Here is a 24,365-nt window from a genome sequence, read left to right as displayed (position 1 = left end):
CCATAGTGAGAACCACCCCTCCACGGTGAAGGTCTTCCACTGCACTCAAACCTCTTCTGCTTCCTCTGGAGAAGCCGCAAAAGGAAAGCGAATATTAGTTCACTATTGTCACAAGTGGGTGGGTTTGGGGTGCAATGCTCTGCGCCCCGAGCCCAACCTTTTTCAAACCAGTTAGAGTCTCAGGCTCAAATCATGTGGCTTTAAAAAACAAACTCGTACAAATGTGTGAGTCCGGCACACTGCAGGGGGGCAGTGCCCTAGCTCCCCTAATGGACCAGCCACTCCTGAGCTCACTGCATGTCCCTGAGCTCACAATGCCTGCGTTCAGGCTCATGTACCCACACGGATGTCAGATTGGGAACAGTAGCCTGTGCAGACATTGCATCCCAATTTGCATAAATGGGACTGCCTGTACGGGATGCACGAAACACCTGTGCGGGTAAACATGGCTCCCCATGGGCATACACTTTAGTATGCCAAAAATGCGAATAAGGCTTTATTAGTAATTTAGCAGGAATTTTGTTATGTTGTGATTTCTGTGCACTATTGATGAATTTAGTGTATTTTTTGTGAAAATGTTGTTTTGATAAACGTTTGTGCAAATATTGCACGTTTTATTCTACTGGCCATGTGTTTTCAGAAAATGTATGGTCTGGGGGGTCTTTTACAAATTCTGAAAGCTGTAAGTGAAAAAGGAAAACCTTAAGCTTTTATAATTAGTAGGAATTTACCAGGAATTTTGTCAAATCTGCTGCGTTTGTATCTGCTAATAATGATTTTAGTGCATTTTTAGCAAAAAATATTGCTTTGGTAAACCTTTGTGCAAATATCATGGGGCCTTAAAAGTCCAAAGCACCTTCTTTTTATTCTACTGGTCCTATGCTTTTAGAAAATATATGGTTTGGGGTGGTCTTTCACAAATTCTGAATACTGTAAGGGAAAAATTAAAACCTTCAGATTGAGAAATTTGGATATTTACACTTTTGCATCTGGTCGATTTTCACCATTTCGCAAAAGGTTGCAATTTAAAAGTTACAAATATTTGTTGCTTATTAACTCAATACAGGTTAGGTTTTTCTATTTAGTAGGATTTTTTTTTAATTTTCTGTGTATTTATCTGCTAATCATGTTTTAGTGAATTTTTAGCAAAAATATTGTTTTGATAAACATTTGTGCAAATATCATGGGACCTCAGAAATCAGTAGAACCTTCTTTTTATTCTACTGGCCATGTGCTTTCAGAAAATGTATATGGTTTGGGGGGGGGGGGGGGTTATTTTTACAAACTCTAAAAGCTATAAGTGAAAAATATAAAAAAAAGCAAAGATTGAAAAAATAGGTTTAATGGCATCCCAGTTGAACTAGATGGACTTCTATCTTTTTTCAACCTAAACCTTTCAACTGACTATGGAAGTCTTAGTCCGTGGAGTTCAATATTGAGTTGGCCCACCCTTTGCAGCAATAACAGCTTCAACTCTTCTGGGAAGGCTGCAAGCCAGGTCTTCTCATCTGACATCAGTGCCTGACCTCACAAATGTGCTTCTGGAAGAATGGTCAAACATTCCCATACACTCCTAAACTTTGTGGACAGCCTTCACAGAAGAGTTGAAGTGTCAGAGTTGGCCTGGTAGGCAAGTGGTTAATCTCAGTATAAATACAGCTGTTCTGCGAAGCCCTCAGAGGTTTTTTAAAGAACCTTAGTAAACAAATAGCATTATGAAGGCCAAGGAACACATCGGACAGGTCAAGGATAAAGCTGGAGAGGTTTAAAGCAGGGTTAAGTTATAAAAAAATCCAAGCTTTGAACATCTCACAGAGCACTGTTTCAATCCATCATCCGAAAATGGAAAGAGTATGGCACAACTGCAAACCTACCAAGATATGGTTATCCAATTAAAACCAGGGGTAGGCAACCTCGGCCCTCCAGCTGTGGTGAAACTACAAATCCTATCATGCCTCTGTCTCTAGGAGTCATGCCTGTGATTGTCAGGGTCTTGCAATGTCTCTTGGGACTTGTAGTTTCAAAACAGCTGGAGGGCCAAGGTTGCCTACCCCTGACCTAAACTGACAGCCTGGGCAAGGAGAGCATTAAAGAAAAAGTAAACCCTGCAAAGGTAAATCATAATGGACTACTATGCATCGCATAGTAGTCCATTATGTGTCACTTACCTGGCACAGGAGCCAGCAAAGTCACCTCTGTCCCCTGTAGTTCCAAGCGTCCATCTTCTTGGTGGGTCTCGCTGCTCCGGCGCTGTGATTTGCCGGAGAATGCGCACGGGAGCCGACACTCGCGGCATATCGCAGCGATCTACGGCTTACCCAGTGCGCCTGCGCGCCGCTGTCTACGGCGCATGTGCCATAGACAGCGGTGGCCGTCTTCAGGTAAATATCTCCTAAACCGTATAGGTTTAGGAGATATTTCTTGGACCTACAGGTAAGCCTTAATCTAGGTTTACCTGTAGGTCAAAGTGGTTTGTAAGGGTTTACAACCACTTTAATCAGAAGCAGCCAAAGGGTCCATGGTTATGCTGGAGAAGCTGCAGAGATCCACAGCACAGGTGGGAGAATCTGTCTACAGGACACTCCACACTCCAGGATCTTCTTGAAGAGTGGCAAGAAGTAAGCCATTGTTGAGCGAAAGCCTCTTATGCAGTCATATTTGCAGTTTGCGAGAAGCCATGTGAGGGACCCAGCAAACGTGGAAAAAGGGACTCTGGTCAGATGAGACCAAAATTGAACCTTTTGGCCTAAAAGCAAAACGCTATGTGTAGTGTAAAACTAACTCTGCACATCATCCTGAACACACCATCCCCAAATCATCCTGTGAAACATGGTGGTGGCAGCATCATGTTGCGGTTATGCTTTTCTTTAGCAGGGACAGGGAAACTGGTCAGAGTTGATGGGAAGATGGATGGAGTCAAATACAGGGCAATCTTAGAAGAAAACTTGTTAGTGTACGAAAGACAAAATTGGGAAGGCGTTACACCTTCTAACAGGACAAAAATCCTAAACATATAGCCACAACTAAAATGGAATGGTTTAGGCCAAAGCATATTCATGTGTTAGAATGGCCCAGTCAAATTCCAGACCTAAATCCAATTGAGAATCTGTGGCAAGACTTCAAACTCGCTGTTCAGACGCTCTCCATCCAATCTTACAGAGCTTGAGCTGTTTTGCAAAGAAGAATGAGCATGAATGTTACTCTCTAGATGTGCAAAGCTGGTAGAGACATCTCCAAAAAGATTTGCAGCTGTAGTTGCTGCCAAAGGTGGTTCTACAAAGCATTGACCCAGGGGGTCTGAATGCAAATGCACACCACACTTTTTAGATTTATTTGTAAAAAAAAATTGAAAACCATTTATCATTTTCTTTCCACTTCACAATTATGTGCCACTTTGTGTTGGTCTTATACATAAAATCCCAATAAAATACATTTACGTTTTTTGTTGTAAGATGACAAAATGTGTAAAATGTCAATGGGTATAAATACTTTTTCAAAGCACTGTAACTCTGCACTTGTACTAGTAAAGCCACTAAAATGGTGGCAGCTTTAACTATACATAGAAGAATGTATCCTGTGCCCCCCAGTGAACTACTATAGATTTTTTCAAGGCCCAGCTACTTTGTAGACTTAAGAGGGAAAATGTGTAAACATTAAATGGTCTGATGAGATCACCACTATTCAATCCATCATCCGAAAATGGAAATAGTATGGCAAAACTGCAAACCTACCAAGACATGGCTGTCCACCTAAACCAGGGGTAGGCAACCTCAGGCCCTCCAGCTGTAGTGAAACTACAAGAAGAATTTTAAGTTGGGCAGAAATAATAATTTGGCTGTGAAGAAAGGGGGGGGGGGGTGGTGTTGCGCTCCTTATAATGTATTTTTCTTGTGATGTGTTACCACAATATTGCCAAAATATCAATTGTATACCCGACTGTTCTTTATCACAATTATCGGTAAGGTGCATAAGTGCAAAATCAATAAATAAACCAAATTACTTGGCAAATATGTTAAAAGAGCATAGTAGTTTTTCACTTGTGCAAAAACAATAAAAAACTAAATAAACAATATCTAAGTGATATAAATATTATCAACGTAAACAGTGTAGCTATAGGTGGTTATATCGCTGTGCAATATATATAGAACATAGGTGAATGGTTCATACAATGACTGGTATATAAACGAATAAAGCAAAACAAAATATAGTTAAAAATATATAAATGGCGTATACAAAAACTATTTTAAATCATCTAACTAAACAAATGTTCAGTGCGGTATTGGACTTTTGATCCTTAGTCCAATGCAATATTAGTGCAAACGTGCAAAGTGTTTCACTGGAACACTGTGTATAACTGTCTTGGCATTAAAGTGACACTGTGCCTTTAAGTGCAAAAATTAGGATCAATCTTCAGTGTCACTGACACCCGTGGTAAAAGTAAATGATTACCTTACTGCTGTAAGGTAAACAGCATGTAGCAGAATAATTAAAGGAGGAGGGGGGGTCCCTTCAACTCGATCCTTTCCTAGGCATTCGTTCACTTTTAAGTGGAGCCAGGAGAATGGGGGGGGGGGGAGAGGTATGGATGATCCTTTTCTTCCTCTCTTTCCACTGGGTGCTTCAGATCATAGGGTTCTCAATGTACGTTTAAAAGAGATAAAAGAGGCCCACCATAGTGTAGTATTTTTGAATGGAAATAAAACTTTTATTTGCATATATAAAAAAAACACTCACATTTTGTGGGGTTATGATGGCGTTGTAAAAACGAGCGCCGAGCTTGTGTCTCAATGTCTGAGCGTCTGTTCCGGTATCTGATTAGCCTCGGGTCCTACGCGTTGCGTCACACACGTGACTTCAACTGGGATGAGGCTTGTGGGAAATGTAGTGTGTTTAAATAGGCTCAGCTCGTTATATTTAATTTCCTCCGGCGGCCATTTTGTTGTAGATCGTGTAGGAATGAATGGGGCGGCCATGTTTTTGTAGACCATATATACAACAGTTGTAGTGATCTTTGCTCTTTCGTCAGCATTTTCGATCATGATCAACTCCCTTCGTTGGAGTATATTTAATTCTAATAGTGTGGAAAAGTACTTTCGATTTGCATAACACAATGAAGTTTGTACTGCCGGCAGAGTATGTTGCACTGCTGGTGACTGGGAAAGAAGGCAGTATGTAGCCTTGGATAACTCAGCACAATTTGTAGTGTCAGCAGGGTATGTTACGCTGCTGATAGAGAGGGGAATATAGGCAGTATATAACCGCAATCCTTTATGGCCAAAAGATGTTTTTATTGGATAGTGGGAAGTGCACTAAAAAAAATACGATGTGAGGTATTTATATTGTATTGAAAGACCAATAACTACAAAGATGTTTGTATACATATATGTGTATTAAATTACAGGTATATATGCACCAAAAAAAAATTTGTAACCACTATTCAGAGATGTTAAATCAAAAAATTAAAAATATATTTAGAAGAGTTTTTATAGAGAGATATTCTTTACTAAGTAAGGGGAATTTTTTGGATATCAAACCAGTATATAAAAAAAATTTCAAGAATGATCAGGTATTCAAGTGGCAAAGCAAACTTGACCAACTTGGCCCTATTTCCACTTATTCCACACCAGAAAAAGTAATACGGCCACAAAACACGATCAGACCAAAAGATACAGCCCCTAACCGGAATGTTACATATAAACCCATTCCACCATAAGAACAAACAAACGGGAAGAGAAACGAATCCCCTCGACGACTTAGAACTAATGACGGGAATACCAACCCCAAACACTCTACACCCCAAGCAGAAAGGAAAGGGACCCAATATAACCAATATAACCAAACACCACGTAATGGCTGGAAGAAACCATATTGGAAAAACAATAAAAAACCTTATTATGGGACAAATTGGAACAGACCACCATATGAACAGAGAGGACCCCATCACACTACACAAGGCCCTCAAACTAGAAACAATGTACCTTACCATGAGAATAACTACAGGGATAGAGACTATTGGGGCCCACCACAAACATATAATCGTCCATATGAACAAGGCCCACCACAAGCCTACAGTCGTCCACATGATCAATATCATATACCTACACATAACTACTACGCCCCATTACGAGACTACCCCGAAGAGGACAGAGATGATAGATATTTCCAGACCTACCACCCAGACCCTGAGGACAACAGGGCTTTTTTAGGCAGAGGAGCAGAACACTATCCAACAAGACGGATGGAAGAACAGAGAGAAACAAGGAGGAGCCCAAAACGAACGGAAGAACCCAGAGAAATAAGAAGTCCAGGAAGAAAAGAGGTAGAAGAGGAGGAAAGAGAGAACAAGAGAAAAAGAGAATGAAGGGAGAAGGAATTTTTAACCTCAGTGGAATACCGTTGACAACAGAAGAAATTGGTGTACTTGACAAAGGATTGAAATATGCCCCTATTACGAATCTGGATAAATTCCAGACCTATATAGGTATTCAAAAATATGTTAGGAATCTCAATATTAAAAAATATATCGCAAGTAACCCAATCAAGACCCGGAGCACTACAACTGAACAAGGAATCATACACCGCACACTGAGGAACAGATCTGTTTTTAACCCCCAAATTAGTAACAACAAATTTATAGATGTTTTTAAAAAAACTATAGTCGAAGATCTAAAATCACTTAAAATCAAGAAACAAGAAGAACCGAAATTTATGAGATGTGGCATCAAAAAACTGAGTAAAAGACATCGTAATACGTCCCGCAGACAAGGGGGGAGGGATAGTGATTTTATCTAAAAAACAATATAACGATGGAATGGAGAATCTACTCTACTCAACATACCCATCTTAAACTTTTAAGCAATCTAGTTTTTAAATGCAGGAAAGAACTTGAACTCGTCGTACATCTTGGCCTAAAGAAAAATATTTTAAATAAAAAAGAAGCACAATACCTGATCCCAGAGGCATGTCGCACGCCTGTGATCTATGCCCTCCCAAAAATTCATAAAAATAAAGAGAATCCCCCCATATAGACCAATTGTCAACGGAATAGACTCTCTTACTGCAAGAATTGGGGCCTACATTGATAATTTCTTGCAACCGACAGTAAAAAATACTAAGGCATACCTACGGGACACAAAACAGATATTACAAATCTTGGAGGATCTACCCAATCATGAAGAATCATTGATTCTAGCAACGGCCGATGTGGCATCACTTTATACAATTATCCAGCATCATCAAGCATGTGAAGCTACTAAATGGGGTTTGAGGAAACACTCTGAGTTACCATGCTCACAGAGGAAATATTTAATTAAATGTTTGGACTTCTGTCTCAAGAATAGCTACTTTTGGCATAGTAAGAACTACTGCCATCAAAAAACAGGCGTAGCAATGGGCGCAAAATTCGCACCCAGTGTAGCTGGCCTGTTCATGGTGAAATGGGAAGATGAAACAGTGTTTACAAACACACCTATTGAACTAGTAGTGTACAAAAGATATATCGATGACATCTTCATCATATGGAAAGGAGAAAAAGAAGACTTGATTAATTTTCTGAAAAAACTAAATACAAACGATCGTAACATAACCCTTAACTGGGATATTAGTCAGAAACAAGTAACCTTCCTAGACCTAGATATCATACAAGATGATAATATCCTAAGCACCAAAACACACTTTAAAAACGTTGACAGAAATAGCTATCTTCCCATGACGAGCTGCCATCACCTTAATTGGCTATGGAACATACCAAAGGGGCAACTACTAAGACTTAGAAGAAACTGCAGTAAAAAAGAGACGTTCCTTGACCAAGCCAAAATAATAGGGAACAGATTCATAGAAAAGGCCTACAAGACTAACCACGTTGAAGACAGAATCCGCGAAGTGAGCGAAATCGACCGAAAAGAGCTAATTAAAGATAAAAGTAAAACAGATATGAAACATAATAATGCAGCCATTATTCTGGATTACAATGCACAATATAAAAAAGTCGAAAGCATTGTCAAGAAACACTGGCACATCTTACTGAATAATATACACCTCAAATCCATTCTTCCGTCTGTACCGAAATTTATTTACAAACGCGCCCCGACACTAAGAGACAGAATAGTAAAAAACGTACCAGATCCTCCAACTAAAAACTTTACCTTCTTTACAGGGAAAGGCTTTTATCCGTGCAAACGTTGTTTTGCATGTGTTAAAACAAAAAAGCCAGTACAAAAAATATTCAAGTTCACGTCCACGAGCACTGGAAACACATACGAGATCAATGATTTTGTCAGCTGCAACTCTGAAGGCGCAGTATATGCGCTGGAATGCAGTTGCGGTTTGCAATACATCGGTCGTATGAAAAGAACCCTCAGAATTAGAATTAAAGAACACATACAAAATATTATAAAAGGCTTCGACAAGCACAGTGTTTCTAAACACTTCACGACACACCACAATAAGGATCCCACACAATTGAAATTTTGGGGCATTGAGCCGTACAAGAAACACTGGCGAGGTGGACACAAGGTTAGGACCCTCAGCCAGATGGAATCAAAATGGATCTTCACTCTCGATACACTTACCCCTCGGGGGTTAAACATAGAATTTGATCTTAACTGTTTTATTAACGATTTTTAATGTGTAATTTTTTTCCGTGTTGGTTGCTTAGACCTCCACTGCCTGAACGTCTCTTCCGGAGTCTGTTTACACTGAACATTTTACATATTTTAATCATTTTAAATTAATGAATTAAAATTCCTTTTAAAAATATATTTTTTTATATAAATATTTTTTCTCTATTTTTCATTATGTACGTAATGTAAATTATACAGTCTTTTATATATGTGTATATATTTTTCTACAGTCTTTTATATATATATATATATATATATATATATATATATATATATATATATATATATATATATGAACAAATATACACCTTTGCTTTGGGTAACCTCCGCCCGTTGGCCAAGCAAACAAAAAGCGCTAGCACTAAATGGTGTGCTTCCTGACTGGGAGCTGTGGAATTTAAGCAGCTGTATTAAAAGGCATTAAATAAATAAAACCACTGAAAACGTCAAACAAACATCTACAAGATAAATGAATAAATCAATTCACCCATAGAAACAACAGCGCATATTAATCTATAGAAGAAAAATTGTTCTGGTGCAAACTCTAATTCTACGGAAAACATATATATACTCCAAAAATTAGTCATACAAAATTGTTATTGTCCATAATGACTATCCATATGTCCAGATTATGCTAAATAATCAAGATGGTTTCAGTGAAAAAGGGACTGAAACAAAGTTATCTATTCCAGTCCATAGAAAGCATAAGAAACAAAGCTGAAACAAAGTTTTCTGTCACAGATCATAAGGGGTATATAATGCAATCCTTCCTTAATGTGATTAAACTTCCAGCAGTGAAATAAAGTGATCCCAAATTTGCTGGGGGGTAATCCCAAGCGCGAGGCGACCCCCTTTAGTTATATTCTTACCAGATCTGCCTGGTTACACGAGCTTTCAGATATCACTCCTCATCAGCTGGATCTCATCCGCTTCATGAGTGCCGGGTAATTCAAGATCTCGGAAAAAAGCAATTGCGGAAAACACACATAGCGTAATACTGTCTCGTAAAAACACAATTTATTTAAATGAAAAATATTGCACTCACAAAAAACAATCCTTTAAAAACATTGGTTCACTCAACGTGCATAGTTCTTTATAATAGTCTGGTACAGGGAGAAATATTAGCATCAGCCGCTACTGGTTGTCACCATATAATAGCTCACGGTTTTAGCTGTGCGTCTTTTCCTCCCTCCTGTCAGTTCCTCTATGCTGCTAACGTGTACTACCACCCTGACGCGTTTCGTCGTATTGACATCATCTGAGGGTGGAGGCAATCAGTCCTGACCACTTTTTTATATGTATGCTATTAACCCTTCATAGACATATATAAATGTATAGTGATTTATCAACCTTTATTCTATACGCAGCTCTCTTTGCAGACCACCTATCAAAGGTTTTTACGAATGCTTTTTTAAAAAACTACACTTCATTTATCAGAGGAATTAAAAAATCAGAAGAATTAAAAAAACTACAAAAAAAATTTTAAAATCGTATTCCCCTCACACACTACACCGATGCGGGAATGTCAGATCACTAATAATATACTATCATTCTCAGTACCCATAGTATCCGGCGAATATATCATAATTTCTTTCATTTATTTGCCAGAAGGAATCTCAATCCTGCTGATCCAGGTGCTCCGAGTTTAGACTGTCATTTTCATTATAAAGAGTATTAATAAAGAAACCGGATCCACAACACTTTATGACCTGTCTCCTGTTTCTCCCTGCTAGTAGACTCAAGAAACAGCCTCCGCTAAAACTAGCATATGTTCTCACGCTTCTCTTACAGACATAGCCACAGCGTCCACCAAATCGCTCCCATTGAGCACGTCGCTGTTTCAATGAATGGACCATACACGACCCGATCTCCGTAATACGACGGGGATTTTTAGTAACTATCTTTGGCTGCTTTGAATACCGCTATTCTCAATCTACCTTACATGCGATGTTGTGGCTTATACACTGTGCAAACTTAAACTCTTTGATTGTTTAGACATCCAATTATTAGGTATGAGTGAAAAAACTAATATAGCGGTTATATAAAACCTAAAGTTGTATTCAATATTCAGCTGACTAAGCAACTGAACCTCCCAATAACTTAAATTTAAACATGCCGATACCTCTCATATATAAGCCAGATACTGAAATTAGAACTAAAATACAATTAAAAGTAAATCAAAGTTACTGCCCATCTCCACTAATTAACTCGTGGTAAAAATACCGCATTACAGAGGGCAATTGCATCAAAGAAACACAACCTTATGTGTTTATCGGACAGTCTACATCAACCTACACATTTAAATGTTCATGATGTTTTTTTTAAAAAATATTTCCCAAAAATATCTTTATTAAAAATTATTTTAAAAAACTACTATACTCAGCATAGATGTATGATTCTACCTATATTTGCACCACCATAACTGGATCTCTATTTCATATATGAATATCTGCAAAACTATTCTTACTCACTCTCCTATTGTAGTCTAGCTTCCCCATATAATGACAACCTACATAAAATAATACTTCCCACTTGATGACTACGTATATATAAAATATAACTGATCCCCTCTCTTCACATACGACTACTATTTTCTTAAAAGAATATACATTTACCACTTATAAACTCCATATATAGTGACCTGCCACAATTATTCCGTTGTAATACTCAAGAATACCCAATAAAACCCAATATTTCCAATTAAAACTGTAATAAAAAAGTCACTCTTCGAGTAATCTGGCTACTGGAACCCCTACTGCATCAATCCTAAAAATCACTAATGAAACAGTTTACGTCTAATTCGACGTTTAACCCATTGGGAGTCAGAGTGTTCATCCGATATATCCATTGGGATTCTTTTTTAGAAATTTCCCGGACCATGTTCGATCCCCGCCAATTGGGGTACACTCTGTCCACTCCCCAAAACTTTAATAAAGATGAGTCTCTATTGTGATGTTTCTTGAAGTGGAGGGACACGCTATGATCACTAAATCCGATTTCTATGTTATACATGTGTTCGGATATGCGCTTCCTCAAGGTCCTTTTTGTTCTTCCCACATACATGAGCCCGCATGGGCACTGTAACACGTATACCACATGCGTAGAGCTACATGTGATCAATTCTTTTATTTCCATTTTCCTATTATTGCCTGTGGATATAAACTCCGTTAAGCCTCTAATTGGGTTATTTTGTTTCATACAGGGTTGGCACCTTCTACATGAAAAAAATCCGTCCCTATTCCAAAAGGTTTCTGTTTTTTTGGGGGGGTTTAGCAATTTCTTTACTACCTGATCTCCAAAATTCGGGGCTTTTCTGTATATAAATGCAGGACGAGGTGGAAGGACCTCTCCCAGCACTTTATCTAGACGCAATACATGCCAGTGGCGATTTAGTATTGTTTCCACTTCTTTATACTGGGCATGAAAGTCTGAAATGAATCCCCATTCTTGATTAGGGGCCTTGTCTTGCAATTTATTTTCCAGACATTCGTCTCGGGGAATTTTTGCTATTTCCGATACTGTTTTATTCAAAGCTACTTCATTATACCCTTTTTCTATGAAACGTTTCTTAATAATGTCTGATTGTGGGTAAAAGTCACTATCTAAAGTACAATTACGCCGTATACGCATAATTTGGCCTTTAGGGATATTTTTTAGCCACAGTGGATGATGTCCACTTTTTATAGGTAAATAACTGAGATCCAGCTGATGAGGAGTGATATCTGAAAGCTCGTGTAACCAGGCAGATCTGGTAAGAATATAACTAAAGGGGGTCGCCTCGCGCTTGGGATTACGCCCCAGCTAATTTGGGATCACTTTATTTCACTGCTGGAAGTTTAATCACATTAAGGAAGGATTGCATTGTATACCCCTTATGATCTGTGACAGAAAACTTTGTTTCAGCTTTGTTTCTTATGCTTTCTATGGACTGGAATAGATAACTTTGTTTCAGTCCCTTTTTCACTGAAACCATCTTGATTATTTAGCATAATCTGGACATATGGATAGTCATTATGGACAATAACAATTTTGTATGACTAATTTTTGGAGTATATATATGTTTTCCGTAGAATTAGAGTTTGCACCAGAACAATTTTTCTTCTATAGATTAATATGCACTGTTGTTTCTATGGGTGAATTGATTTATTCATTTATCTTGTAGATGTTTGTTTGACATATATATATATATATATATATATATATATATATTTAAAAAAAAATTAAATATATATTTTAAGTATCTCATATGAAATTTTTTTTATATACTGGTTTGATATCCAAAAAATTCCCCTTACTTAGTAAAGAATATCCATAAAGGATTGCGGTTATATACTGCCTATATTCCCCTCTCTATCAGCAGCGTAACATACCCTGCTGACACTACAAATTGTGCTGAGTTATCCAAGGCTACATACTGCCTTCTTTCCCAGTCACCAGCAGTGCAACATACTCTGCCAGCAGTACAAACTTCATTGTGTTATGCAAATCGAAAGTACTTTTGCACACTATTAGAATTAAATATACTCCAACGAAGGGAGTTGATCATGATCGAAAATGCTGACGAAAGAGCAAAGATCACTACAACTGTTGTATATATGGTCTACAAAAACATGGCCGCCCCATTCATTCCTACACGATCTACAACAAAATGGCCGTCGGAGGAAAAAAATATAACGAGCTGAGCCTATTTAAACACACTACATTTCCCACAAGCCTCATCCCAGTTGAAGTGACGTGTGTGACGTAACGCGTAGGACCCGAGGCTAATCAGATACCGGAACAGACGCTCAGACATTGAGACACGAGCTCGGCGCTCGTTTTTACAACGCCATCATAACCCCACAAAATGTGAGTGTTTTTTTATATATGCAAATAAAAGTTTTATTTCCATTCAAAAATACTACACTATGGTGGGCCTCTTTTATCTCTTTTAAACGTACATTGAGAACCCTATGATCTGAAGCACCCAGTGGAAAGAGAGGAAGAAAAGGATCATCTATACCTCTCCCCCCCCCCCATTCTCTTGGCTCCACTTAAAAGTGAACGAATGCCTAGGAAAGGATCGAGTTGAAGGGACCCCCCCCCCTCCTTTAATTATTCTGCTACATGCTGTTTACCTTACAGCAGTAAGGTAATCATTTACTTTTACCACGGGTGTCAGTGACACTGAAGATTGATCCTAATTTTTGCACTTAAAAGCACAGTGTCACTTTAATGCCAAGACAGTTATACACAGTGTTCCAGTGAAACACTTTGCACGTTTGCACTAATATTGCACATTGGACTAAGGATCAAAAGTCCAATACCGCACTGAACATTTTTTTAGTTAGATGATTTAAAATAGTTTTTGTAGGGGCGTGGCCTGACGCGAGTTCCGGATGGTCGCATAATCCCGGAGCTCCGGAGACAGGGGATCTAAGCGGCTAAAAGCGACATCATCCGTGCCCTTTGGAAGCCTCACCTGGCAGCGGAAGACCTTCCCAACACTCTGGGACCATGCCCGGTAAGCGCCGAGGCGCGGGAAAACCGCAACGGCTCATGGACTTCTATACTAGGCTCCCTGACAGGGAGGCCCAAGATGGCGCCCGGGCCTACTCTCCGCAGAGAGCTTCACCATGCACGAGGGGAGCAGAAGCAGGTAACCGGCGACACAAACAGACCCCCACCAATGGCCAGCACTCCTACCCTTCCTCCCTTTCTACTAGCAGCCCGGTTAAATCGAAACCCCAGCTGGATGGCAGCGGATTGAGTGGGGAGGGCAGCCCATCCGCAGACTCAGGGGATGACACCCGGGAGTTACCCGAACCCATCGAATCCTATCCCACTCAGAATCAACCGGTGGTTGATACTGTTCTGAAAGACATGTTGTTATCGCTCCGCAGCACCATTCAGTCGGATATGGCAGCCTGTATGCACGGTTTTCATAAAGATCTTAATGCTATTGGAGTTAGAGTGGATCACATAGAAACTAAGATGGGAGAATATGCTCGGACTATAAACGATCTAGTGGATGCACATGAGGAGAGAGAAGGGGAGGTGGAGAAACTTAAGGAGAAATTAGCGGACCTGGAAGATAGATCACGAAGAAATAATATCAAAATTAGGGGTATCCCCGAAACGATCGTACAGGCCGACCTACACACACACGTGGTGACGGTGTTTAAACAAATACTCCCAGAGGCGTCGGATCTTGATGTGACGATCGACAGGATCCATCGTCTTCCCAAACCGACTCACTTGTCTGATCAGGTCCCGAGAGATGTACTTTTAAGGCTACACTTCTTCCATGTGAAAGAGGACCTTATGGCAGCCATGCGTCAAAAAGAACGTATTCCGCCACAACTTCAGCACTTGCAGTTTTTCACAGACCTTTCGCAATACACTCTTCAGAAGAGGAGAAACCTGAATACCATTACCAAAGCTTTGAGAAACCATAAGATTGTATACAAGTGGGGATTCCCTACGAAACTGTCTGTGACTAAGGATAATCGCACATACCACATTACCTCGTTGGAAAAAGGCATTACCCTCTTACGAGAGTGGGGTATACTTTCAGACTTGGAAGTAAGCGCAGCACTGTCTTCTGCTCCGAAAATGGTTGACCAGGATTGGAAAACCGTCACCTCAAAGAACGCCAAATCGCATTCGTGAGGCGGGACGGATGTATCCCTTTAAACTTGGGTTCCCATGGTCTCAGTTACTGAGGAGCCTCAGGCTGAACTCTTCCCCCCAGTTACCTTTGCAGCACCCGCTGCCCACGGTTGTTCTTTGTTAGACCTGCTCTAGAACTCATAGAGCGGCCGTTACTAATTCGTTCACTAATTAATGTGCTCTTTTAATTTCTTCTGTTACGTTCTCTTGTTTTTTTTTCTTTTTTTTTTTGGATGCTATACCACTTGCCCAACCGTAGCCTACTCACCATATGGAGGATGGGGGCTTCGACGGACATCACAGGTTGCTTCATGGACAGAATCATAGAACCTACAAGGCACCAGGATCGGATCATTCCTCCTCGCAATAGTGATTACTGTTTACCTAACAGCCCTTGTGGCATACTTGAAGGGGACTTGGACCCCCCATGGAGAGGAGAGCTCATTTATGGTGGGGCTGATCAGCACACTTCTCGGCATCCCTTGCACCCACTCCCTCTATGGCTCTAAATATCTTATCTATTAACGCTAAGGGGCTCAATCACCCCGTGAAACGTCACTCGCTCTGGAAAGAAGCGGAATCGCACAAATGCGACATTGTCTGTGCCCAGGAGACTCACTTCGTGACTGCCAAAGCTCCCAAATGTTCACACAAAAATTTTCCGCACATATTCACAGCTAACGCAACCACCAAAAGGAAAGGGGTCCTAACGGCTATCAGGGACTCTGTGGCTTTTCAATTGCACGAAGCTATTAGTGATCCCCATGGCAGATTCTTGATACTAATCTGTGATGTGAACTTAACTACCTACACGATTGTAAACGTATATTCCCCTAACAATCACCAGGTGAGATTTTTTAACAGCCTGATGCGAAAAATACGGCAAATTCAAAGGGGAATGCTGTTAATGTGTGGGGATTTCAATTTGACCCCGGACCCTGCTTCGGATTCTACATCTCAGTCCACACGACTGCGCCCAGCTATGCAGCCCGCTATACATCAATACGGCCTATATGACGCTTGGAGATGCCTGCACGCAAACGAGCGGGACTATACCTACTTTTCCCCTCCACACCAAGTTTATTCCAGAATAGACCTGTTTTTGGTTGACCAGCAGTCTGTTGCGGACATCTTCGGTGGCTATCAAGCCAATGACTTGGTCTGATCATGCACCGGTGGTGCTATCCATGGAGGGCTCGGCAACTGTTAATGCGAGCCCGCTATGGAGAATCAACACCTATGTGCTTCAGAGAGAGGAGTGCAGGGAGGTCCTCCAGAAGCATCTGACTGAATTTTTTACTGATAATGTTAATTCCGTTACAGATCCATTTGTGTTATGGAATGCCCATAAGGCGTTTATGAGGGGAATTTGTATTCAAATGGGAGCGAGGTTAAAGAGGCAGAGGCAAAGCAAACTTACAGGCTTATTGTCGGACATCGAGAAACTAGAATCGCTTAATAAGGCTAAACCGACAGTCCTTCTTTCCCAGAAACTAGCTCAGCATAGACATGACTTGCGTGTACTGCTACTCGAAAACTTTGAGAAATACAGCAAACGTAGGAAAATGACGTTTTATACCTCTGACAATAAGGCTGGTAAACTCCTAGCCCATAAAATCAAGGGCCACAGATATAAATCTAAAATTCCATTTATCTTCCACCCCACTTCTAACATAAAAGAAACCCACCCTAAGAAAATTGCGGACGCTTTTAGCTCCTATTATAGCGCGCTATATAACCTTAAAGACGACCCCTCGATTCACCAGCCAAATCAGGAACACATTGTGGACTTCCTTTCCCGACTACCAATCCCACGACTTACCCAGGAGCAAGTGGATTTGCTCAATGCCTCATTTACTGATGCTGAAATTCAGTCATCAATTAATTCCTTACCGCCCAATAAATCCCCTGGACCGGACGGCTTTAGCGGTGAATACTATAAACTGTTTAAAAACACTCTCACCCCACACCTTACTACAATTTTCAATAAAGCTGCTGCCTCTGCTTCTTTCCCGCCAGAGATGCTGGAAGCTCTGATCATAGCTTTGCCTAAGCCAGGGAAGGATCCGATTTCTCCGCCAAACTTTAGACCAATTTCTTTACTCAATAGTGATTTGAAGCTATATGCCAAAATAATTGCCGCTCGTATGATGGATATACTACCTACGATCATTCATCCCGATCAGACGGGCTTCACAAAAAATAGACAGGCCTCAGATGCGACCCGTAGACTTGTTAACTTAATTCACCTGGCCGAGACGGAGGGGTGGCCTTCTCTGCTTCTATCTCTAGACGCAGAGAAGGCCTTTGACCGCATTCATTGGCAGTATCTCGGTGAGGTTCTGAGGGCCTTTGGATTTGAAGGCGGCATCGATTCGGCTATTAAGGCATTGTATTCTAAACCATCGGCGAGAGTTTTTGTATCAGGGGTTATGTCCTCCCCATTTTCTATTTCGAATGAAACACGGCAGGGGTGCCCTCTCTCTCCATTGATATTTAATCTACTGATGGAACCTCTGGCAATCCACATTAGATCTCATCCACGTATAGTGGGCTTCGGAGTTGGGTCAGGGAGTCCTAGTATCAGCCTGTTTGCTGATGATGTGATATTGATGTTGACTAATGTGGAGACTTCCCTGGCTGAGGCACATGAATCTTTAACACTGTTCAATAGGGTTTCGTATTATAAGGTAAACGAAGGAAAATCCCAGATACTGGGACTGGGGATAGATGGTGGAACTAAATCCAGAATACAGCGATCCTTCCCTTATGCTTGGAGCTCTACTGGTATCAAATACTTGGGTATAGTGCTCTCTGAGAGAATAGGTAAATTGTACAACGACAACTATGTGCCATTCCTGGAGGATCTAGAATTCAAACTGTTGTCTATTTCTAAAAAAGAATTGACTTGGTCAGGTAGGTTGGCTGCTTTTAAGATGCTGATATTACCCCAAATATTATATATATTTAGGACCCTTCCTATTCCGGTTCCAAACGACTTTTTCGCTAAAGCACAATCTAAGATGAACTCCTTTTTATGGCAAGGTAAAAAAGCTAGGTGCGCCTTCAAGAAACTGATTCAGACGAAAAGAGCGGGAGGGGTGGGACATGTTCTGCTGCGGGATTACTATCTGGCGGCTATTTTGGCTCAGGCAAGGTACTGGTTTGTTCAGGGCAAGGGTACTAGATGGTTAGAAATAGAACAAGCTCAATGCCCACAGCATTCCATGGCAGATTTATTATTAACAAGCTCACTCTCCCCGAGGTTGGGGGGTATCCTGTCTCCTTCTTTGAAAGCCACGCTGATGGCCTGGAAAATACTTCTAGACAATGCCACCCCAGATCAACCCACCAAGGCAATCCCTTTAACACTATCAAGTTTAAGACTCCTTATTCCTCAGATATCCGTTGGAAGATGGTAGAGGAGGGGGATTCTATCAGTGCAAGATATTATGTTAGGCCCAGCTATTAAAACATTCAGAGCATTACAACTAGAGTTTGGGTTGGAGACTAGGGACCAATACACTTACATGCAGATAGCACATCTCCTTAGTACAATCCCTACAACCGAAATACCCCTCCCGGTGAGATATATATATTTGTATTACCGAAATGATCAGACAAAAATTAAAGGCATATCATTGTTTTATAACCTCTTAAACCACAAGTCGGAGTTCCGGAGGTCTCCGTCTATGAGATCTTGGGAACTAGAGTTGGGGTCTTCCTATTCTCAGGAACAATGGGAGGAATCTATAAAGGTCGTGTACTTGGCGACTAAATCAGCAAATCTGTGGGAACTTTGTACTAAAATCTTGCTAAGATGGTATCTAACTCCGGTGAGGCTGGTGGGTTTTCATCCCCGAGCCTCACCGCTATGTTGGAGACTTTGCGGTTATAGGGGGTCGTTGGGCCACATACTTTGGATGTGCCCAAAACTGAATACGGTGTGGCGCCAGGTGTTCAACCTGATTTCCACAATAACTGGTATCCTCACGAGTGGAGATCCTGGCCTAGCGGTGTTATCACTAGGGATTGATAGATTTCCGAAAAAGTACAGACTGGTAGTTTTTCATATATTGGCGAGCACTAGACTAGCGATACTAAGACGATGGAGGACCGTTGACGTACCTCAGATAGGGGAGATCATTAGAGAGGTGGACTTACACATACGGTATGAATTGATGTTCGCAGCATCTCAGAGCAACCTAGCAACCAAACGAGTCTTATGGAAGCCCTGGTTAGATTGGCATAAATCTGCTTCTTACTAATACCATTGCATATATCTGGGTTAAACTATTTTCTTACAATTCTTGTGGTAATGTTTTTGCTGATATCATATGTTTATACGCACATACACTAAATATAGTATATATTTCTTGAGAGGAAACAAAACAAACTTAAGAGAAACAACACAAAACTAATTATGCATCCGGTTTTCTTATCTTCTTTTATTTTAATTTTTCTTGACTTTCTTTTCAAAGTTTTTGTGTTACTGCACATCACTGATTGCTACCCCATGATGGGTTCTTGTAAACTTTGAATGTATAAACATCTGACTTTTGTATTATACTGTGACTTTGTGACATTCAATAAAAATCGATTGAAATTAAAATAGTTTTTGTATACGCCATTTATATATTTTTAACTATATTTTGTTTTGCTTTATTTGTTTATATACCAGTCACTGTATGAACCATTCACCTATGTTCTATATATATTGCACAGCGATATAACCACCTATAGCTACACTGTTTACGTTGATAATATTTATATCACTTAGATATTGTTTATTTTGTTTTTTATTGTTTTTGCACAAGTGAAAAACTACTATGCTCTTTTAACATATTTGCCAAGTAATTTAGTTTATTTATTGATTTTGCACTTATGCACCTTACCGATAATTGTGATAAAGAACAGTCGGGTATATAATTGATATTTTGGCAATATTGTGGTAACACATCACAAGAAAAATACATTATAAGGAGCGCAACACCACCCCCCCTTTCTTCACAATTTACACAAATTTGGACACGAGTTTGGTCCATACCGTGTATGCAGCACACACTATTTGAATATATCATAAATTCCTTTTAGCGCAGGAGTACCTACCTTACATTAATTTGGCTGTGCTGCCATGCTCATCTAACCGTGCTAATGGTAACTCCATAACTTGCAATAAGTAAATAAGTATAACCCTTTATTTTTATACTCCCAAGGTATGGAATATGCCCTGAAAACATACTCCTTTATGGACAGAGTATTGGCACTGTACCAACCGTGGACTTGGCATCTCGTTATGAATGTGCAGCTGTCATCTTACACTCCCCGCTGACCTCTGGGATGAGAGTGGCATTTCCAGACACGAAGAAAACATACTGTTTTGATGCGTTTCCCAAGTAAGTGTCTCAAGAAGTCATCCTAATGTTATGTAGTCCTCTTAGGATGGAGTTATGGCAAAATAAAAAATGATGTATAAGATGTAGTCAATAGCATTAACACAACAATCTTTGTTTTTTCTGCATCCCCCAGTAACAGAGTTGTATTACCTGTTGGTCATGTGAAAATGCTGGCTATATACTGATTCCTCCACCCATGCTATATAGTGGATATCTCCTGGTGTGGCTGCTATATTTTGAGAGCTGTCCTCACTGGCAGCAGCTGGATCTGACTAGATGCAGCTGTTGTTCAATTGAACATTTTAAAGTGAGCACCTTCTACAAAAGACAATGGAACAATCAACATTTGAGAAAGGATGCATGGCCACATGCTGAGCAAATTACAGCCAGTTCCTCAGGAATTGTCCAAGATTCACACTGTATACGGATAGCTTAAAGCGGAGCTCCACCCAAATTCCTACTCCTATGCCTATGGGATTATCTTGTTCTGTAATCGCTGGATATCCCCCTTACCTAGCTGCTGTCATCTTCTCTTTTTTTCTTTTTTTAAATCTCCTGCTCCTGGAGATTCCGGAAAGGGGCGGTGCTTCAACGGCAGGTCAACTCTTCCTGTTGGCTGCACGGGCTCCTGGGATCGTTTTTTCAATTTCCCAGGAGTCTGTGCGGCGCCCAGGAGATCGGAGATTATACGGGCGATGCATGCTGGAACATTACCAGCACAGTGTCCTGGAAGACAATGCCTGTGGGCTTCACATGCCCACAGGCAAAATGGAAAACATCGGGAGACATTTTTATAAAGCCTTTCTAATACCGAAAAATGGCAGGAAGACACTTAGCAAAAATAAAAAAGTAAGTAACATAATTCTTGCAATTAACCAGAAAAAAAAAAACACGACGGTGGAACCCCGCTTTAAGCCTGTTATTTTTCAACTTCCGCAGAGGTGCGTACAAAAGTCACATTTTATTCATCACTAAAACTTTTATCCCAAAAGGAAAAACAATGTTTCTCTAGCTACTTAAGAAGTATTACCTGGATTTGGCCTTTAATTTGTTTGTCTTCTATGTAAGTTCTTCTAACATTACCCTCTCCTTGGGTTAACCATGCTGCTGTCCAAATGTGACTACGTTGCTCCTTCCGCCCTAAAGCAGGCAGAAGGTTATTGGCTGAATCACTAGATGGAAATATTTAAAAAATTGTTGTATTCCGCGCTTAGGGTTAAGATAGGCTGCTGCCTCCCCTGGAATGCTTTGATTTAAAGATCCCGAATTAGAGGTTGTGTGTATGTAGGGGTGGGTGGCGCTGCCCGAAGAGTGATCCTCTACAGTGAATCACTCCTCCCAGGTGAGTATGCAATAGGTGGTTTATAATTGCTACAGGTAGCTTTTCGTCACCTGAAGAGTGATTCTCAACAGTGAATCACTCCACCCAGGTGAATATGCAATGAATGGGTGGTAGTTATATCAGTCACCTCAAGGGTGATTCTCCAATGGGACACTCTTCTCAAATGGGTAATGATTCCCCAATAGTAAGATAAGTCATAGGGAATGTGTTCATCTTGTTACCTATATTGGGTAGTGTACTATTGTTGCTCTGTTAATTGTGCTTTTTGCAACCATATACCCAACAACCAGTTGAAAATAAATGTGCAAAAAGTGGTGAGCTCATCAGATCATGTACAGCACCAAATTTCATCCTTAATAATTCATCCCAAACAGTATATGATGCTTGTGCAAATTCCTCTATAATAAATTAAAGAAAAAATTATTATCATAAAAAAATAAAAAATAAACAAAAGTCCAGTGAAAAAAAAAGTGTCAAAATTTGAAAAGATGTAAAAGATAAATAAAGTCAACATTAAAGTTCAATCTCAAGTAGTGCAAAAATAGCAACATTTTAGGTGAGGTGCTTGTCCAAAGTGACTCGTGCCTGGGTTTAGCCGCAGGCGTGCAATTAACCACTTCCCAACCAGCGAATGCTGATGTACGTCGGCAGAATGGCATTGACTTTTAAATGTGTAATGTAAATAAGCATCTGCCCGTTTGGCCTAGTGACAGTGTCACTGATCTCTGCTCCCTGTCTCTTCCGAACGCTGTTCCAGCAGGAGCTCCGCCTCTTCATACACTGTGTATGGAACAGCGGTCGAGGTGTCTGCTCCAGATACAGCCAGTATACTCATCACAGATGTTTTACCCCTTCAGGGGTGCAAGAATCTGGTGAGTGGGGAACTGAAGGGGAGCATGGACGTCACTTGATTGCACACCTGTGGCTAAACCCAGGCACGAGTCACTTTGGACAAGCACAAGTCACCTGAAATGTTGCTATTTTTGTACTTGTTGATTTTATTTATCTTTTACATCTTTTCCATTTTTTTTACACTTTTTTCACTGGACTTTTGTTTAATTTTTTTTTATGATAATCAATTTTTCATTTATTATAGAGGAATTTGCACAAGCATCTTATACTGTTTGGGATGAATTATTAACCACTTCCCGACCAGCGCACGACCATGTACGTCGACAGAATGGCACGGGCAGGCACATTGGCGTACAGGTACGTCCAATATTCAATGCCGCCCTACCATCGGGAGCGCGCCGCGGACTCGATCGCCGCGGGCATCCCCGCGATCGTCTCACGGAGCGGCCGAATGGAGGAAATGCTGTGTAAACAACATTTCTCCATTCTGCCTAGCAACTAGTGACGCTGATCTCTGCTCCATGTGATTGGAGCAGAGATCAGTGTTCACTAAATGAAAGCCCAACCCCCCCACAGTTAGTAACACACCCCTAGGAACACTTAACCCCTACACTGCCACCCACTGGTTAATCCTTTCACTGCCAGTGTCATTTACACAGGAATCACTGCATTTATATAGCAGTGATTACTGTATAAATGACAATGGTCCCAAAAATGTGTCAAAAATGTCCGATGGGTCCCCCACAATGTCGCAGTCACAATAAAAATCGCTGATCGCCGCCATTACTAGTAAAAAAAAAAAATAATAAAAAATTATTAATAAAAATGCTATAAAACTATCCCTATTTTGTAAACGCTATAACTTTTGCGCAAACCAATCAATAATCGCTTATTGCGATTTTTTTTTACCAAAAATATGTAGAAGAATACGTATCGGCCTAAACTGAGGGAAAAAAATGTTTTTTTATATATTTTTGGGGGATATTTATTATAACAAAAAGTAAAAAATAATGTGTTTTTTTCAAAATTGTCGCTCTATTTTTGGTTATAGCGCAAAAAATAAAAACAGCAGGGGTGATCAAATACCACCAAAAGAAAGCTCTATTTGTGGGAAAAAAAGGACGTAAATTTTGTTTGGGAGCCACGTCGCACGACCGCGCAATTGTCAGTTAAAGCTTTTGACCAGCAAATTGGTCCGGTCTGCAAGTGGTTAAGAATGAAATTTGGTATTTTAGATGATCTGAGATTACCACTACTTTTTGCACTCTTTGCATTTATTTTAGGACTGGGTGTTGGATATATGGTTGAAAAAAGCACAATTAACCACTTAAGCCCTGGACCATTTGGCTGGCCAAAGACCAGAGTACTTTTTGCAATTCGGCACTGAGTCGCTTTAACTGACACTTGTGCGGTCGTGCGACGTGGCTCCTAAACAAAATTCACGTCCTTTTTTTCCCACAAATAGAGCTTTCTTTTGGTGGTATTTGTTCACCCCTGCGGTGT

At 40.3% G+C, this 24,365-nt stretch overlaps 1 protein-coding gene across 2 annotated transcripts in view; it reads left to right on the top strand.

Moving 5' to 3' along the window:
• LOC143974430 (alpha/beta hydrolase domain-containing protein 17A) overlaps positions 1-24,365 on the top strand; it is a 123,564-nt gene that overhangs the window by 80,960 nt on the left and 18,239 nt on the right. For both annotated transcript variants that reach the window (XM_077475807.1, XM_077475808.1), the window contains exon 4: positions 20,489-20,668. In XM_077475807.1, coding sequence (XP_077331933.1) covers positions 20,489-20,668 — 180 coding nt within the window. The remainder of the gene's footprint in view (positions 1-20,488; positions 20,669-24,365) is intronic.

The sequence above is a fragment of the Lithobates pipiens genome, unplaced genomic scaffold, assembly GCF_037356315.1.
Source record: "Lithobates pipiens isolate NorthernLeopardFrog02 unplaced genomic scaffold, aLitPip1_a1.2 Scaffold_13, whole genome shotgun sequence".
Lineage (NCBI taxonomy): Eukaryota > Metazoa > Chordata > Amphibia > Anura > Ranidae > Lithobates > Lithobates pipiens.
The sequence above is the reverse complement of the archived record's forward strand: the minus strand, read 5'-3'. Positions and strand labels throughout refer to the sequence as shown.